This window comes from Squalius cephalus (assembly GCF_949319135.1).
Source record: "Squalius cephalus genome assembly, chromosome: 5".
NCBI classification, from domain to species: Eukaryota; Metazoa; Chordata; class Actinopteri; order Cypriniformes; family Leuciscidae; genus Squalius; species Squalius cephalus.
The window spans coordinates 49,910,843-49,926,436 of NC_137126.1; the positions used below are offsets into that span (position 1 = coordinate 49,910,843).

At 41.4% G+C, this 15,594-nt stretch overlaps 1 protein-coding gene across 5 annotated transcripts in view; it reads left to right on the forward strand.

The window, feature by feature from the left end:
- The first annotated feature begins 185 nt into the window (after positions 1-185).
- lzts3a (leucine zipper, putative tumor suppressor family member 3a) overlaps positions 186-15,594 on the forward strand; it is a 21,937-nt gene continuing 6,528 nt past the window's right edge. For 2 of the 5 annotated variants that reach the window (XM_079872209.1, XM_079872213.1), the window contains exons 1-3: positions 186-284; positions 11,677-12,234; positions 14,140-14,655. In XM_079872209.1, the coding sequence (XP_079728335.1) occupies positions 11,758-12,234; positions 14,140-14,655 (993 nt within the window). In that variant the 5' untranslated portion in view covers positions 186-284; positions 11,677-11,757. Of the gene's footprint in view, positions 285-363; positions 434-11,676; positions 12,235-14,139; positions 14,665-15,594 lie in introns of those variants that run through there. The other 3 variants (XM_079872212.1, XM_079872210.1, XM_079872211.1) reach the window with 3 other exon arrangements.

Here is a 15,594-nt window from a genome sequence, read left to right on the forward strand (position 1 = left end):
TTTAATAAAGTATTAGTAAATGTTGAAATCAACATTAACAAAGATTAACGAACCTTACTGTAAAGTGTTACCGTTTAAATTATATACGGGAAGGGGGCGTGGCTGCCCGCGTCCAAAAGGGGCGGGGCTCAGGTGGGTGTGTCTCTCAGCTGATGCGCGCGCGCACTTCATCTTCAACGCGGGCGTCAGCGGCAACGCATCGCGTTCGTTCGTTCGCTCGCAACGGCAGATCAGCATCCGAACGAACGGACAGACACACGGACTGACGGATCCGCGGTGAGACAGTGAGTATGTGTGTATGTGTGTGTGTGTGTGTGTGTGTGTGAGATGGAGAGACTCGAGTCACTGGATGCTGCTGTTGTCATGGAGGGATGCGGATTCAGTGATGCATCATTTTGCATGAGCAGAAACACGCATTATGTAATGCGATCAGGTGAACGCTGGATCTTCATTGTGCATCCGTCGTTAAATGCACAATTTATGATGTTATTATGATAAACGCAGACTATTGAACGCGTCGGTAACTGGTTAGTAGCATCACTAGGCCTATTCACTGATGCTGTTAATGCTTGTTAATAGATCATGTTGCGCGAGCCGCTTCGAAAGGTGAAGATGCGTTATTAGTGCATGTATAGTGAGATGTCATCTTTAAAGCACGAGGGCTGTGTGTGTGTGTGTGTGTGTGTGTGTGTGTACAGGCCTCCATCTCCGGTTTTTACTGTCAATGTTGTGTGTTTTTGCGGTGCGCGAGTCTGATGCATCAACCCTGCATGTTTACATTTATGCATCGCGTTTGCGTTTGTGCCATCGAGTTATAAGCGTATGCGGTGATTATTAAACAGTGTATCAGGGTATTTAAGTGTGTGTGTTGGATTTATGAAGCATGTGAGCGATGATGTAATGCCAGTGAGTGAGTGACTGTGGTAGTAGAGGCACGTGCCAGTGCTGATCTGATCCAGTAATGGTGGCTCTGCTGGACCAGTGATGCCACTGCACATCGTTTGCAATGGCATAGAGTTTAGAGAATAGTAGAGCATGTGCACATTGTGTGCTTTTACAAAAACAACAATGTTGGACATGCACCATGGTATTCTTTAAAGGCTGTGTGAATAGCCTACCATGGTGTACAAATATGGAAATCATCTCTGTTTATTAAAATGCCAAGATATATAAATATATGATACCATTACTGTATCATGGTACTGTCATGTGCTTGAGAACTGATCCGTTGGATGTTGCTATATTCTTACACTGTTCATTTTTAGGGATGCATGATATATCGGTATCGGCAATATCTGTTAATTTTTGATGTTATCGTTATCGGCCTAATAAGAAAATTTGTTTGATCTTCTGATAAATAGTAAGTTGATAAATAATGTATTATTTACTTCAGCTGAGACGCTTCAGATGCGCACTGTTCAACATGATGGGTTTGAATAGCTTGAAATATGATTGAAATCACTTTTTTTTAAAATTTAAAATACAGTTCAGTGCAACATGTGCAGCGCAAGTCTGTCATATCGGCTACATAACATTATCATGAGAACATTATAATCGTGTGTTTGGGACATGGATTTAATGGTGAGACTTTTGTTTTTGTAATCAGGCTCTCAAAAATTATATACAAATTTGGACTTAGATTTATCGGCCAATATATCGGTTATCTGCTTTTAAATATAAAGAATTATCGGTATCGGCCAAAATTTTGATATTGGTGCATCCATATTCATTTTATTGACACATTGTTACCCTTGCAAAGAAGTACTGGTATGGGATCAAAAGTCATGGATCTCAATATGAGCTCTAATATTTCTCATCAGATATTCTGAGCGGCTCACATTCATTTTTAGCTCTTTTTCTGGATGGACTATTGAAATATTTCAGTCTATTTCTTATTACCTTTTCTTTAAAGGGATACTTCACCCAAATATTTAAATTCTGTCATCATTTACTCACACTTATGTCGTTCCAAACACGTAAGATTCGCCTTCCGAAAACAAATGAAGATAGTTTTTAATAAAATCTGAGAGATTTTTGTCCCTCCATTGACAGTCAACTACCACTCTAACGCTTCAAAAAGTTCATAAAGAGATTGTAAAACTAATCCAAATGAATTGAGTGGTTTAGTCCAAAATTTCTGAAGAGACTCGATGGCTTTATATGATGAACAGGTTGAATTTAAGCTTTCACATATAAACACTGATCAGTGAACATAAACAGAAACTCAACCGAACATGCTTGACGCAAAAGAACAAACCTCTTGCTGAAGCTCAAACGTGCTGCGTAACACGATAATGAAGCTCATTGGTTCTTGCTGAAGCTCAAACGTGCTGCGTAACACGATAATGAAGCTCATTGGTTCTTGCTGAAGCTCAAACGTGCTGCGTAACACGATAATGAAGATCATTGGTTCTTGCTGAAGCTCAAACGTGCTGCGTAACACGATAATGAAGCTCATTGGTTCTTGCTGAAGCTCAAACGTGCTGCGTAACACGATAATGAAGCTCATTGGTTCTTACTGAAGCTCAAACGTGCTGCGTAACACGATAATGAAGCTCATTGGTTCTTGCTGAAGCTCAAACGTGCTGCGTAACACTAGAATGAACCTCATTGGTTCTTGCTGAAGCTCAAACGTGCTGTGTAACACTAGAATGAACCTCATTGGTTCTTGCTGAAGCTCAAACGTGCTGCGTAACATGAGAATGAGCCTCATTGGTTCTTGCTGAAGCTCAAACGTGCTGTGTAACACTAGAATGAACCTCATTGGTTCTTACTGAAGCTCAAACATGCTGCGTAACACGATAATGAAGCTCATTGGTTCTTGCTGAAGCTCAAACGTGCTGCGTAACACTAGAATGAGCCTCATTGGTTCTTGCTGAAGCTCAAACGTGCTGCGTAACACTAGAATGAACCTCATTGGTTCTTGCTGAAGCTCAAACGTGCTGCGTAACACTAGAATTAACCTCATTGGTTCTTGCTGAAGCTCAAACGTGCTGTGTAACACGATAATGAACCTCATTGGTTCTTGCTGAAGCTCAAACGTGCTGCGTAACATGAGAATGAGCCTCATTGGTTCTTGCTGAAGCTCAAACGTGCTGCGTAACACGATAATGAAGCTCATTGGTTCTTGCTGAAGCTCAAACGTGCTGTGTAACACGATAATGAACCTCATTGGTTCTTGCTGAAGCTCAAACGTGCTGCGTAACACTAGAATGAGCCTCATTGGTTCTTGCTGAAGCTCAAACGTGCTGCGTAACATGAGAATGAGCCTCATTGGTTCTTGCTGAAGCTCAAACGTGCTGTGTAACACGATAATGAAGCTCATTGGTTCTTGCTGAAGCTCAAACGTGCTGCGTAACACTAGAATGAGCCTCATTGGTTCTTGCTGAAGCTCAAACGTGCTGCGTAACATGAGAATGAGCCTCATTGGTTCTTGCTGAAGCTCAAACGTGCTGTGTAACACGATAATGAAGCTCATTGGTTCTTGCTGAAGCTCAAACGTGCTGTGTAACACGATAATGAAGCTCATTGGTTCTTGCTGAAGCTCAAACGTGCTGTGTAACACGATAATGAAGCTCATTGGTTCTTGCTGAAGCTCAAACGTGCTGTGTAACACTAGAATGAGCCTCATTGGTTCTTACTGAAGCTCAAACATGCTGCGTAACACGAGAATGAAGCTCATTGGTTCTTGCTGAAGCTCAAACGTGCTGCGTAACACTAGAATGAGCCTCATTGGTTCTTGCTGAAGCTCAAACGTGCTGCGTAACACGAGAATGAACCTCATTGGTTCTTGCTGAAGCTCAAACGTGCTGCGTAACACTAGAATGAGCCTCATTGGTTCTTACTGAAGCTCAAACATGCTGCGTAACACGAGAATGAAGCTCATTGGTTCTTGCTGAAGCTCAAACGTGCTGCGTAACATGAGAATGAACCTCATTGGTTCTTACTGAAGCTCAAACATGCTGCGTAACACGAGAATGAAGCTCATTGGTTCTTGCTGAAGCTCAAACGTGCTGCGTAACATGAGAATGAACCTCATTGGTTCTTGCAGAAGCTCAAACGTGCTGCGTAACACGAGAATTAACCTCATTGGTTCTTGCTGAAGCTCAAACGTGCTGCGTAACACTAGAATGAACCTCATTGGTTCTTGCAGAAGCTCAAACGTGCTGCGTAACACGAGAATGAACCTCATTGGTTCTTGCAGAAGCTCAAACGTGCTGCGTAACACTAGAATGAACCTCATTGGTTCTTGCAGAAGCTCAAACGTGCTGCGTAACACTAGAATGAACCTCATTGGTTCTTGCAGAAGCTCAAACGTGCTGCGTAACACGAGAATGAACCTCATTGGTTCTTGCTGAAGCTCAAACGTGCTGCGTAACACTAGAATGAACCTCATTGGTTCTTGCTGAAGCTCAAACGTGCTGCGTAACACTAGAATGAACCTCATTGGTTCTTGCTGAAGCTCAAACGTGATGCGTAACACGAGAATGAACCTCATTGGTTCTTGTGAAGCTCAAACGTGCTGCGTAACACGAGAATGAACCTCATTGGTTCTTGCTGAAGCTCAAACGTGCTGCGTAACACTAGAATGAACCTCATTGGTTCTTGCTGAAGCTCAAACGTGATGCGTAACACGAGAATGAACCTCATTGGTTCTTGTGAAGCTCAAACGTGCTGCGTAACACGAGAATGAACCTCATTGGTTCTTGCTGAAGCTCAAACGTGCTGCGTAACACTAGAATGAACCTCATTGGTTCTTGCTGAAGCTCAAACGTGCTGCGTAACACGAGAATGAACCTCATTGGTTCTTGCTGAAGCTCAAACGTGCTGCGTAACACGAGAATGAACCTCATTGGTTCTTGCTGAAGCTCAAACGTGCTGCGTAACACGAGAATGAACCTCATTGGTTCTTGCTGAAGCTCAAACGTGATGCGTAACACGAGAATGAACCTCATTGGTTCTTGTGAAGCTCAAACGTGCTGCGTAACACGAGAATGAACCTCATTGGTTCTTGCTGAAGCTCAAACGTGCTGCGTAACACGAGAATGAACCTCATTGGTTCTTGCTGAAGCTCAAACGTGCTGCGTAACACGAGAATGAACCTCATCGGTTCTTGTGAAACTCAAACGTGCTGTGTAACACTAGAATGAACCTCATTGGTTCTTGCTGAAGCTCAAACGTGCTGTGTAACACAAGAATGAACCTCATTGGTTCTTGCTGAAGCTCAAACGTGCTGCGTAACACTAGAATGAACCTCATTGGTTCTTGCTGAAGCTCAAACGTGCTGTGTAAGACAGCACCAATGAGCAAGAACCAATTGGTTCTTGCTGAAGCTCAAACGTGCTGCGTAACACTAGAATGAACCTCATTGGTTCTTGCTGAAGCTCAAACGTGCTGTCTAACACGAGAATGAACCTCATTGGTTCTTGCTGAAGCTCAAACGTGCTGCGTAACACTAGAATGAACCTCATTGGTTCTTGCTGAAGCTCAAACGTGCTGTGTAAGACAGCACCAATGAGCAAGAACCAATTGGTTCTTGCTGAAGCTCAAACGTGCTGCGTAACACTAGAATGAACCTCATTGGTTCTTGCTGAAGCTCAAACGTGCTGTGTAACACGAGAATTAACCTCATTGGTTCTTGTTGAAGCTCAAACGTGCTGTGTAACACGAGAATTAACCTCATTGGTTCTTGCTGAAGCTCAAACGTGCTGTGTAACACTAGAATGAACCTCATTGGTTCTTGTTGAAGCTCAAACGTGCTGCGTAACACTAGAATGAACCTCATTGGTTCTTGTTGAAGCTCAAACGTGCTGTGTAACACTAGAATGAACCTCATTGGTTCTTGTTGAAGCTCAAACGTGCTGTGTAACACGAGAATTAACCTCATTGGTTCTTGTTGAAGCTCAAACGTGCTGTGTAACACGAGAATGAACCTCATTGGTTCTTGTTGAAGCTCAAACGTGCTGTGTAACACTAGAATGAACCTCATTGGTTCTTGTTGAAGCTCAAACGTGCTGTGTAACACGAGAATTAACCTCATTGGTTCTTGTTGAAGCTCAAACGTGCTGTGTAACACGAGAATGAACCTCATTGGTTCTTGTTGAAGCTCAAACGTGCTGTGTAACACGAGAATGAACCTCATTGGTTCTTGTTGAAGCTCAAACGTGCTGCGTAACACTAGAATGAACCTCATTGGTTCTTGTTGAAGCTCAAACGTGCTGCGTAACACTAGAATGAACCTCATTGGTTCTTGTTGAAGCTCAAACGTGCTGTGTAACACGAGAATGAACCTCATTGGTTCTTGTTGAAGCTCAAACGTGCTGTGTAACACGAGAATGAACCTCATTGGTTCTTGCATAAGCTCAAACGTGCTGTGTAACACGAGAATTAACCTCATTGGTTCTTGTTGAAGCTCAAACGTGCTGTGTAACACGAGAATTAACCTCATTGGTTCTTGTGAAACTCAAACGTGCTGCGTAACACGAGAATTAACCTCATTGGTTCTTGTTGAAGCTCAAACGTGCTGTGTAACACGAGAATTAACCTCATTGGTTCTTGCAGAAGCTCAAACGTGCTGTGTAACACGAGAATGAACCTCATTGGTTCTTGCATAAGCTCAAACGTGCTGCGTAACACGAGAATGAACCTCATTGGTTCTTGCTGAAGCTCAAACGTGCTGTGTAACACGAGAATGAACCTCATTGGTTCTTGCTGAAGCTCAAACGTGCTGTGTAACACTAGAATGAACCTCATTGGTTCTTGTTGAAGCTCAAACGTGCTGTGTAACACTAGAATGAACCTCATTGGTTCTTGTTGAAGCTCAAACGTGCTGTGTAACACTAGAATGAACCGCATTGGTTCTTGTTGAAGCTCAAACGTGCTGTGTAACACGAGAATTAACCTCATTGGTTCTTGTTGAAGCTCAAACGTGCTGTGTAACACGAGAATTAACCTCATTGGTTCTTGTTGAAGCTCAAACGTGCTGTGTAACACGAGAATGAACCTCATTGGTTCTTGTTGAAGCTCAAACGTGCTGTGTAACACGAGAATGAACCTCATTGGTTCTTGTTGAAGCTCAAACGTGCTGCGTAACACTAGAATGAACCTCATTGGTTCTTGTTGAAGCTCAAACGTGCTGCGTAACACTAGAATGAACCTCATTGGTTCTTGTTGAAGCTCAAACGTGCTGTGTAACACGAGAATGAACCTCATTGGTTCTTGTTGAAGCTCAAACGTGCTGTGTAACACGAGAATGAACCTCATTGGTTCTTGCTGAAGCTCAAACGTGCTGTGTAACACGAGAATGAACCTCATTGGTTCTTGTTGAAGCTCAAACGTGCTGTGTAACACGAGAATGAACCTCATTGGTTCTTGTTGAAGCTCAAACGTGCTGTGTAACACGAGAATGAACCTCATTGGTTCTTGTTGAAGCTCAAACGTGCTGCGTAACACTAGAATGAACCTCATTGGTTCTTGTTGAAGCTCAAACGTGCTGCGTAACACTAGAATGAACCTCATTGGTTCTTGTTGAAGCTCAAACGTGCTGTGTAACACGAGAATGAACCTCATTGGTTCTTGTTGAAGCTCAAACGTGCTGTGTAACACGAGAATGAACCTCATTGGTTCTTGCTGAAGCTCAAACGTGCTGTGTAACACGAGAATGAACCTCATTGGTTCTTGTTGAAGCTCAAACGTGCTGTGTAACACGAGAATTAACCTCATTGGTTCTTGTGAAACTCAAACGTGCTGCGTAACACGAGAATTAACCTCATTGGTTCTTGTTGAAGCTCAAACGTGCTGTGTAACACGAGAATTAACCTCATTGGTTCTTGCAGAAGCTCAAACGTGCTGTGTAACACGAGAATGAACCTCATTGGTTCTTGCATAAGCTCAAATGTGCTGCGTAACACGAGAATGAACCTCATTGGTTCTTGCTGAAGCTCAAACGTGCTGCGTAACACGAGAATGAACCTCATTGGTTCTTGTTGAAGCTCAAACGTGCTGTGTAACACGAGAATTAACCTCATTGGTTCTTGTGAAACTCAAACGTGCTGCGTAACACGAGAATTAACCTCATTGGTTCTTGTTGAAGCTCAAACGTGCTGTGTAACACGAGAATTAACCTCATTGGTTCTTGTTGAAGCTCAAACGTGCTGTGTAACACGAGAATGAACCTCATTGGTTCTTGCATAAGCTCAAATGTGCTGCGTAACACGAGAATGAACCTCATTGGTTCTTGCTGAAGCTCAAACGTGCTGCGTAACACGAGAATGAACCTCATTGGTTCTTGCTGAAGCTCAAACGTGCTGTGTAACACGAGAATGAACCTCATTGGTTCTTGCTGAAGCTCAAACGTGCTGCGTAACACTAGAATGAACCTCATTGGTTCTTGCTGAAGCTCAAACGTGCTGCGTAACACGAGAATGAACCTCATTGGTTCTTGCTGAAGCTCAAACGAGCTGTGTAACACGAGAATGAACCTCATTGGTTCTTGCTGAAGCTCAAACGAGCTGTGTAACACGAGAATGAACCTCATTGGTTCTTGCAGAAGCTCAAACGTGCTGCGTAACACGAGAATGAACCTCATTGGTTCTTACTGAAGCTCAAACGTGCTGCGTAACATGAGAATGAGCCTCATTGGTTCTTGCTGAAGCTCAAACGTGCTGCGTAACACTAGAATGAACCTCATTGGTTCTTGCTGAAGCTCAAACGAGCTGTGTAACACGAGAATGAACCTCATTGGTTCTTGCAGAAGCTCAAACGTGCTGCGTAACACGAGAATGAACCTCATTGGTTCTTGCTGAAGCTCAAACGTGCTGCGTAACACTAGAATGAACCTCATTGGTTCTTGCTGAAGCTCAAACGTGCTGTGTAACACGAGAATGAACCTCATTGGTTCTTGCTGAAGCTCAAACGTGCTGCGTAACACGAGAATGAACCTCATTGGTTCTTGCTGAAGCTCAAACGTGCTGTGTAACACGAGAATGAACCTCATTGGTTCTTGCTGAAGCTCAAACGTGCTGTGTAACACTAGAATGAACCTCATTGGTTCTTGCTGAAGCTCAAACGTGCTGCGTAACACGAGAATGAACCTCATTGGTTCTTGCTGAAGCTCAAACGTGCTGCGTAACACGAGAATGAACCTCATTGGTTCTTGCTGAAGCTCAAACGTGCTGTGTAACACGAGAATGAACCTCATTGGTTCTTGCTGAAGCTCAAACGTGCTGCGTAACACGAGAATGAACCTCATTGGTTCTTGCTGAAGCTCAAACGTGCTGTGTAACACTAGAATGAACCTCATTGGTTCTTGCTGAAGCTCAAACGTGCTGCGTAACACGAGAATGAACCTCATTGGTTCTTGCTGAAGCTCAAACGTGCTGCGTAACACTAGAATGAACCTCATTGGTTCTTGCTGAAGATCAAACGTGCTGTGTAACACGAGAATGAACCTCATTGGTTCTTGCTGAAGCTCAAACGTGCTGTGTAACACGAGAATGAACCTCATTGGTTCTTGCTGAAGCTCAAACGTGCTGCGTAACACGAGAATGAACCTCATTGGTTCTTGCTGAAGCTCAAACGTGCTGCGTAACACTAGAATGAACCTCATTGGTTCTTGCTGAAGCTCAAACGTGCTGTGTAACACGAGAATGAACCTCATTGGTTCTTGCTGAAGCTCAAACGTGCTGTGTAACACGAGAATGAACCTCATTGGTTCTTGCTGAAGCTCAAACGTGCTGCGTAACACGAGAATGAACCTCATTGGTTCTTGCTGAAGCTCAAACGTGCTGTGTAACACGAGAATGAACCTCATTGGTTCTTGCTGAAGCTCAAACGTGCTGTGTAACACTAGAATGAACCTCATTGGTTCTTGCTGAAGCTCAAACGTGCTGCGTAACACGAGAATGAACCTCATTGGTTCTTGCTGAAGCTCAAACGTGCTGTGTAACACGAGAATGAACCTCATTGGTTCTTGCTGAAGCTCAAACGTGCTGTGTAACACTAGAATGAACCTCATTGGTTCTTGCATGTCAAGCAAACATGCTTGTCCTTTCGTTTACCACAACTAATGTGTGCGATGATGAAGACTAAGAGCAAATCAAGCATGCAGTTATGATGCATGTTCAGTTTGATTGACATAAGTATCACATGAATTGCAAAAAAAAAAAAGTTTATTATGCAATTTGTTTTCACAAATGTAAGCGGCCAAGATCAGAATAGAAAATTTCATTGATTTATTTTTTTTTTTTTGCCATTTCGAAACGGATGTCACATTAAGCTGAATGTAAACTCTGCTTAGTTTGCAGGATTTACAACCACAATCACACATCAGAATCACGTCAGATTATCTGTGTGGTTGGTTAATGTTTTACTCCAGATAACATATTAATCAGGGTGCAGTTTCGCTGAAACAGATCCGTGTTGATGTTTACATGCGCTTCACGAGACTCTTCGCTGGAGAAGCTCTTTACAGTGTTTTTCTTTTATTTGTTGGCATGAGAACTTGCAGTCGGGTTTTTTAAGGAGGTCTAATAAACGTTTAACATGAGGAGGAAGAAGTTCTGCTTTTCTAATTCTCAAGGGACGCACGTATGTCGTTTATTCACAGCTATACTTCCTTTTTATATTTCCTCTTCTTGACCTGTCAGCATAATATCCATTTATTATGTTGGCTTGAGAAAGCCAACATTCTGATCTACTTCTCAAGCTTTTTATTATTCTTCTGAGACTAAAAGTTCTAAATGCATCTATCTATCTATCTATCTATCTATCTATCTATCTATCTATCTATCTATCTATCTATCTATCTATCTACAGTATCTATCTATCTATCTATCTATCTACAGTATCTATCTATCTATCTATCTACAGTATCTATCTATCTATCTATCTATCTATCTATCTATCTATCTATCTATCTATCTACAGTATCTATCTATCTATCTATCTACAGTATCTATCTATCTATCTATCTATCTATCTATCTATCTATCTATCTACAGTATCTATCTATCTATCTATCTACAGTATCTATCTATCTATCTACAGTATCTATCTATCTATCTATCTACAGTATCTATCTATCTATCTACAGTATCTATCTACAGTATCTATCTATCTATCTATCTATCTACAGTATCTATCTATCTATCTATTTTGATGAAAGTGGTCTTTATACATGAAAATATTTGCATCACTGTTCAAAGGTTTGGGGTCAGTAAGATTCTTTTTGTTGTTGTTGAAAGAAATTAATATTTTTATTCAATAAAGATACATGAAATTGATCAAAAGTGAGAGTAAAGGTTTGTTCTTTTTCTTTCTATTTATCAAAGAATCCCGAAAAATAAAATGCATCACGATTTCCACAAAAATCTCTTTTCAACATTAAGCATAATAATCCTAAATGTTTCTTGATCATCAAATCATCATATTAGAGTGATTTCTGAAGGATCATGTGACACTGAAGACTGGAGTAATGATGCTGAAAATTCACAGGAATAAATTACACTTTACTATATATTCACATAGAGAACAGATGATTTACATTGGAATAATATTTCACTGTTTTTACAATATTTTTTTGAGCAAAAGAGACTCTTTCGAGAATTGTACCGACCCCAAACTTCATCTATTTGAGGGTCGGTGCATGTAACTTCTGCTGGTGTGTTTGTGTTGCAGTGTGTGTGTGTGTGACCCGGCTCCCGTCTCCTTCATGCCCGTGTGTGTGGGCAGTGGAGTGAAGCGCTCGAGGCTCCTGGCATGGGCAGCGTAGGGAGCGGGGCCTCCAGTCAACGGCCCATCACCATGCGTAGCGTTGGCACCCGTACCACCCCGAACGGCCCGCTGGCACCGGCCCCAGCACCGGCCCTGGCCCCCGCCCCCGCCTCGACCCGCCGGCGCCTGGACGACCGAAGCTTCAGCGCCGACCGGATCCCCGGCCCGAACACCAAGACCAAAGGCGTCTGCGCCGACGAGAGGGATTACGCTCGCAACGCTAACCGGCAACACACGGTCAACGGCGAGAGGCTCGTGACCAACGCGGTGTTCGCTAACGGCGCGCGCAGAGACGGGCACCGGCGCGGGGAGAGTCTGGATCTGTGCGGGAACAACGTCGTGTTGAACAACGACAGGAATCATCAAGCTCCAACGCTGCACAAGGACAAGAGCAAAACCAAACCTGATAATCACAATCCTCCCAACATACTGCCCGTCTCTGGGAAACTCGAGCATGCACAGGTACTATTCCTTAAATCACCAAAATGACTTATTTAAATTTTTTTTTTTTCTTGAAAAATGCCTTAAAATATCTTGAATGTAACTCGACACCTTGCCTCATTTAGTATGCGTGGTTCTATGAATATGCAATTGAGCCCCGCCTCCACTCACTCACTCAGCTCAGAGATCCACTGGTTGACGATCACACGTTGATCTGATTGGTTACAAGGTAGTTTGTGACGTCAGAAACACCAGCGATTTCAAAGCGTGTTTTTGAGACTGTCTTTGGTTCACTGCAGTTTTAAGGAGGAAATACTCAGCAATGCTGTCGACTTATGAACTTACACATGCTTTGTCTTAAAGCAGATTAAAAACACCATGTATAAACAACATTAAAGGAACACGCCGACTTTTTGTGACTTAAGCTTATTCCCCGTAACCCCCAGAGTTAGATAAGTCCACACACACCCTTCTCATCTCCGTGCGTGCCGTAACTCTGTCTGACGCACACACCGCTAGCCTAGCTTAGCACAAAGACTGGAGGTATATGGCTCCAGCTAGCATACTGCTCCCAATAAGTGACGAAATAACGCCAACATTTTCCTATTTACATGTTGTGATTTGTATAGTCACAGTGTGTACAAATAACAAGGTCACATGACACAGCCATCTTCTAACCGTACACACACTGGGAACTATATTTTCAGAAGGCGAAGCACTGCTACTTCTGCGGAGTGATTTACTCCAACTCTGCTCCTCACCACAGGCTTCTCAGGCGCTGCGAGCAAATCAGCTACTTTTAAAGCTGGATTTTCACCACAGGGGGACTTTAAGCACAAATTCACTTCATTTTCATACATTTTTATGTATATATTTTGATACTTCAGTCATTTTGCTTCTCCAGTAAATGGAGAATGTTTTAAGAATGTTTTAGAAATTGGTGGTGGAAAACAAGACAAAAAACACTGAAGAAGAATGAACATCATTATATAAATAATAGTATAATGTTAATTGTGTATTTCATGATGCCGTTTCTGTGGTTTGTCTCTCCAGACCAATGACAATAATGGCACGATTGACCAATCAGAATCAAGTATTTCACAGAGCCGTGTAATAACATTAAAATAACATATATAATAACATATAAATAATAGTAAAATGTTCATTTGTGTCTCTTCAGACCAACGACTCTCTGGTGCAAATAATCATGGCCATGACTGGAACAGGTTTAATGGTCCTGATAACAATAGCCACACTTGAGCTCCTCGCGGTCAGAAATGACGCATTGGAAATGAATGAGACGAGTTTCCTCTAGTGGAAGCGTTTGGTACTGCAGCCGAACAACATCTCACTGAGAGACCAGCTTTGGAGATATCAGCCTCACATTTGAACACAACTTTAGATTTATGGTTTTGATTTTCTCACAGTTTTAGAGTAAAACATGTTTTTTAAAAATATATATTTCATATAAAAATTTTAAATAGTATTTTTGCAAATTTTTCATAACAATAAACGTAAAATTCTGTAACTTTTTTTAAGTTCACTTTTTACAAACTTCAGTTTGTGTCGTGTTTGTAAAGAGATCAAACTTCAGTCTATCATTCAAGATTTACCACAGTTTAAGTTGGACATTTAATTTTCAGGTCTATGCTCAAAAAGTGAATAAATGGATTATAAATACAGCGTAAATATAATTTAGTACCATAAAATAAAAAATATTAAATATAAAACATTATCGAACTAAAACATAGTACATTGAAGAAGAAAAAAATTCTGGTCATTTTTGACCGACACGCGAAGATGTTTAGATGTTTGTGCTGGAAAACAAGACAGAAACTCTGAAGAAGAAGGAACATCATTATATAAATGATAGTAAAATGTTAATTGTGTATTTAATGCTGTTGTTTCTGTGGTTTGTCTCTCCAGACCAACGACTCTCTGGTGCGTCCGTCGGCCTTCAAACCCGTGGTGCCGAAGAGCTTTCACTCCATGCAGAACCTGGTGTGTCCCCTTCAGACGGGCTCCGGCTCGGCTCCGGGTCCGAGTGGTGTCGGCGCCGGCGGGTCCGAAGCGGGTCCGAACCAGGACAGTCCCGGCAGCCGAGGAACACACACGGGCCCGGGCCTCTCGGACTCGGGGAGGAACTCTCTCACCAGCCTTCCCACGTACACCGGGTCCGGTTACGGCCCGGCTCCGGCTCTCGGGCCCCTCAGCGCCTCCACCAGCCACATCAACCGGCTCGGCACCGGCGTCCCGGATAAACCGGGCTTCCAGAACGGGCTCAGTGCGTCGGACAGCGGGCGCTCGTCCTCGGGGAAGAGCTCGTCCTCGTACCAGCGCCTCAGTCACATGAGCGACGGCCCCGGGCCCCTGAGACCCTCCCCGAACTCAGACGACGTCATCCAGGACCTCGAGGACCGGCTGTGGGAGAGAGAGCAAGAAGTGAGTGAGGTGACAACCTTTATATGATCCTTTTACACCCAGCCTACATGAAAGTCTTTATTTATATAGTCGTTCATTTATTTATTTATTTTCCTTAATTTTGTATACACCATTGAATAATTTATTTAATTTATTACTTTTGTATACACCATTGGATATTTAATTCATTTAATTTATTACTTTTGTATACACCATTGGATATTTAAGTTATTTAATTTATTTAATTTATTACTTTTGTATACACCATTGAATAATTTATTTAATTTATTACTTTTGTATACACCATTGAATATTTAATTTATTTAATTTATTACTTTTGTATACACCATTGGATATTTCATTTATTTAATTTATTTAATTTATTACTTTTGTATACACCATTGAATATTTAATTTATTTAATTTATTACTTTTGTATACACCATTGAATATTTAATTTATTTAATTTATTACTTTTGTATAAACCATTGGATATTTATTTTATTTTATTTTGCATGCATATTGGATATTTTCCACTGAGACTAAATGGCAAGTTAAATTCACTCTTTATTTAAAGTTGCTTTGAATAAAAGTGTTTGCCAAATGAGATTTACTGTACTTGCCGAAGCTTATTTTTACACTGTGCTTTTGTCACCACTAGAAACTGTTTCTAATCAATGACAAAAATCAAGATTACAAAACTTGACATTTTAATGTTGGAATTGGAGAATGGTGTTTGCTTTTTTTACATTTAGTTATATACATTTATTTAATTTAACTGTATGCACATATATATATAATTTATTTCCTATTTTTTATTTTATTTCAGTTTTATTTATATAGCACATTTACAACAAAAATCAAAGTACTTTACAGAACAACAATTATTTAATTTATTAAATTATATAATAATTACACATTGGATATTTTATTTTATTATTTATTTTTGCATACACATTGG